Source organism: Acinonyx jubatus, chromosome B2 (assembly GCF_027475565.1).
Source record: "Acinonyx jubatus isolate Ajub_Pintada_27869175 chromosome B2, VMU_Ajub_asm_v1.0, whole genome shotgun sequence".
Classification (NCBI taxonomy): domain Eukaryota; kingdom Metazoa; phylum Chordata; class Mammalia; order Carnivora; family Felidae; genus Acinonyx; species Acinonyx jubatus.
Window position 1 is genome coordinate 3,033,141 of NC_069385.1, and position 3,761 is coordinate 3,036,901.

The window sequence follows — 3,761 nt, forward strand, 5'->3', positions numbered from 1 at the left end:
ATGACCCGCCGGCTCGGTGGCACCATGCCCTTCCCGCCCACGCCGACCCCGGGGGCCCCCGCCGCGCGCCCCCCGCCCCGCAGGCCCGGCGCCCCGCGCAGGGCAGCGCCCTCCCGCGCCCCGCCCGCGCCCGCGCCCTCGCCGCCCGCCGCCGCGGACAGGAGGAGGCCCCCCGAGGGCGCGCTGTCCGGCTCCTGGCCCCCCGCCGCCCTGAAGCGGTCGCCGGCCCGGCGCGGCCCCGGCCCCGGCCCCCCGCGCGCCCCCGCCCGGCCCGCCCGCTCCGGCCACAGCCCCGCGGGGGACGCGGCCCCGGGGACAGGACCCGCCGCCGCCGCCGCCGCCGCCGCGCGCTTCTCGCCCGGCCTGCCCCCCGAGGCCGTCCTGCTGCTCCAGGGGCGCCACCTGCAGAGGCGGCTGCCCGCGCGGCCCTGCCGCCCGCCGCCCTCGCCCTCTCCCGCGGGTCCCGGCCGCCGCCCGGCGCCGCGCGTGTCGCTGCTCAACGAGCGGCACCGGTACGACGACGTGGAGTACGAGGAGGAGGCCCGGGCGGTGGACGAGGGCCTGGTCCGCAGGTGCACCGAGTGGCTGCGCGGCGTGGAGTCGGCGGCTGCCGCGCGCGACCTCGCGGGGCCCCTGGACACGCTGCCGCACCTGAGCACGCTGTGAGCCGGAGCGGGGGTAGGGGGGTGGGGGCTCCCCGCGGACCCGAAGGTGCCCCCCCCCCCGCACCTGCGCCTGCCTCCTGGATGCCCGTGAGCCTGGGGGTCCCCCACCCCCGCACCTGTGCCCACCCCCTGGATGCCCGTGAGCAGGGGAAGGGAACTCCCCACCTCCTGGAAGCGTGGCCGCACCCTGTGAGCCTGCCCTCCCCCCACCCCCAACGCCCACGGCCACCCTCCGACACCTGTGAACCCGCTGCACCCGGTGGGCAGGACCGGATGCCCCTGGCTGACCGCGCGAATGGCCTTTCCTCCGGGGCACCCTGGCGGCACACGCACAGCCTCGTCTGCCTTGCCTGGGCCCCTGTGAGCCGGGGGTGGAGGGGGGGCTAGCCTAGGACACGGCCTCCCTGACCCCCGGGCCCACGTCCTGGCCAGGCTCTGCCCCGTACCCCCAGCTGGGGCAGCCACCCTTTCCCTCTCCCACCCTGGTCGGCCCCACCCCCCAGGTGTTGCCTTCCGGAGACTTCTGGCCTCCTCTTGGCCCCCCAGATGCCTTTAGGGCTCAGGGTGAAAATGCCTCCCGTTCCTCACCCCTAAGGTTCCCGTGGGTCCCAGGGACCCTCTGGCTGGGCCGGTGGTTTGTCTGTGTCACTCCCTGTGGACGACAGCCTGGGGGAGGGCACCCGTGAGGGTGGCTGGCTGTTTGCAGAGCTGGCCTTGGTGCCGCATTTATGATTCCGTTTCTCCGAAACAGAGAACGCGTCTGGGGTTTGGGAAGCTGGGAAACTCAAGTTAACCTAATTTTCAAGCTCGGAGGGGAGAAGGGTGGGAACACCAGCAGCTACTCCACCCGCTGAGCGAGGCCGAGGTTGGAAACTGCTCGTCCACACTGCAGGCCTCCGCCAGGGCCCTGTTGTGCCGCCCCGCGCCCTCTGCCAGCCGGGCCTGCCTGCCCACATTGCCCCCACGCACAGTCACACGCATGCTCACACACCCACGCCCACAGAGCTCTCTCACGAACACTTAGCTCCCGGGGGGCTGGGGGCCTCAGCCGGTCTGGTGTCCGACTTCTGCTCAGCTCACGATCTCCCCTCTTGTGGGTTCGAGCCCCGCGTCGGGCTCTGTGCCGACAGCTCCGAGCCTGGAACGTGCATCGGATTCTGTGTCTCCCTCTCTCTGCCCCTCCCCCTCTCTCATATATAAATAAACGTTAAACATTTTTTAAAACCACGTTCCTGCTCACGTACCCACGTGCACACAGAGTCACGGCCACACACGCACACGCACAGACCCCATCACGCACACAAGTGTGTCCCTGGAGCACAGCGACGGGGATGGACTTGAAAGGCCGGGACAAGATGTGAGCGGGGGTGAAGGTCAGCTTCTGCTGAAGGTCGCTGTTTTTCTTGGAAGCGCCACCTGCAATGTGACTTCTGTGCTGCGGAAAGGCCGACCGCGGGGGGAGGGGAGAAGGCAAAAAGCCGTGTGCGGACAGACGGACGCAGATCAACATGTTCCGGGCCAGGCGGGCAATTCATTTGAGGGAGGAAGTGGGGGGTCCCTGGGGGCAGATGTTACGATTCCAGCGGCTTTAATCACCGGGTAAAAATCGGTGACATAGTGGCTTTGTACAATTGTGTATACTCATTTTTTTAGAAGAGAAAATCTCTGCCTATTATTTGAATAAAGGGTTAAAACTCCTCGGCCTTTTGGGAGCCGCCCATACCCTTTCTTGCTAACTCCAGGCTGGTTTCTACACACTCCCTCCATGCATCTGATTATACTTAACTCTAAGGTTGAGAAAGAGGAGGGAAAAAGTCGTAATCAGAGAAGGCTGGTCATAGAAGAGTAATGTATTACCTCACCTTTTGACTTGTGTGAAAGTCAGTAAGTAGTTGAATGTTTATCTCGTTGGGCTTTAATGTGGGAAGTCTTAATTATATTTTACACGGAAGCCTTACATTTTTAAAAGCCAGTGTTATATTGTGCTTGTGATCTCTGCCCCACTCTCTCTGTCTCGCTCTCTCTCACTAGACACAAACCTAGTCAAACAGGAAGCGTTTAATCCGGCAGGAGCGAGGTCAGCCAGCAGAGGAGTTTGCAAAGCCAAAGCCCCTCCCCACCGACTGGCTTGTCTTTTCCGACTCCTGCCTGGATGCATAGAGCTCAGTTGTCTTTCATGGAAAATGAACGCGTCAGCACCAGAGAGGCCCAGGTGGCAATCCGGCTGAGGCGACACGGAGACGTGGCCGTGGACTCTCAGTCCGGGACGGAGCGCTGGTTCTGGACGTTAACCAGCCCCGGGAGTGAGCGTGAGTGGTGGTCCCGTGGGCAGGGCGCTAACTGCTCTCGCGTGTCCTCTGAGCAGATACCAGGACTCGAGAGACCCAGGTTTCTGTTGAGTTCAGTAACGTTTTAAAGACTTTCGTAAAGTAGGTGACTTTTCGAAGCACCTTTCCGTGGCTGCCCATGTGCGTGCGTGTCCCTCGTCCCGTCACGGTCACAGTGCATGGGTCTGTGTGTCCCTGTTCTTTGTCTCTCCCTCTCCTCACCCTCTTCCTTCTCTGGGTCCCCTCCCCCCCGCCCCCGCCCCAGTTCTCTTGACCGGCCCCAGTCCGGTACTGTGCTCCTTTTTCCCAATGGCATTTGTCAAACAGAGTTTTGTGTGCCTTGTTCTTCACTGTAAAAGCAGATGAGCAGAACGTTTATGTTGCTCCGGCTGATGACCCTCGAAGAGACGGAACTTCTACCTATGACACTGGATGTCTCGTCGTGTTGTTATGGACATTTTGAGAAAGTTTTCGGAGTCACTGTGCTGCAATTTCTTAATGTTTAAATAAAAGAGAAATTCAATGCCTTGTGTTTTCTTTTGGGGGAGGATTTTAAAAACTGGTCTGGGGGCGCCTGGGAGGCTCAGTCGGTTGAGCGTCCGACTTCGGCTCAGGTCATGATCTCTCGGTCCGTGAGTTCGAGCCCCGCATCGGACTCTGTGCTGACCGCTCGGAGCCTGGAGCCTGCTTCGGATTCCGTGTCTCCCTCTCTGCCCCTCCCCCGCTCGCACTGTGTTTCTCAAAAACATAGACATCAAAAAAAATGTTT

At 62.6% G+C, this 3,761-nt stretch overlaps 1 protein-coding gene across 1 annotated transcript; it reads left to right on the top strand.

The window, feature by feature from the left end:
* Nucleotides 1-3,515, top strand: PRR18 (proline rich 18). The gene has a single exon (XM_027056339.2). It carries the CDS (start codon nt 1-3, stop codon nt 664-666), a length of 666 nt encoding a protein of 221 aa, XP_026912140.2. The 3' UTR covers nt 667-3,515.
* Nucleotides 3,516-3,761: the final 246 nt, after the last annotated feature.

Bases quoted from the DNA above. Each gene is read 5' to 3' on its own strand.
- PRR18 (XM_027056339.2), top strand. From the start codon at position 1: ATGACCCGCCGGCTCGGTGGCACCATGCCCTTCCCGCCCACGCCGACC.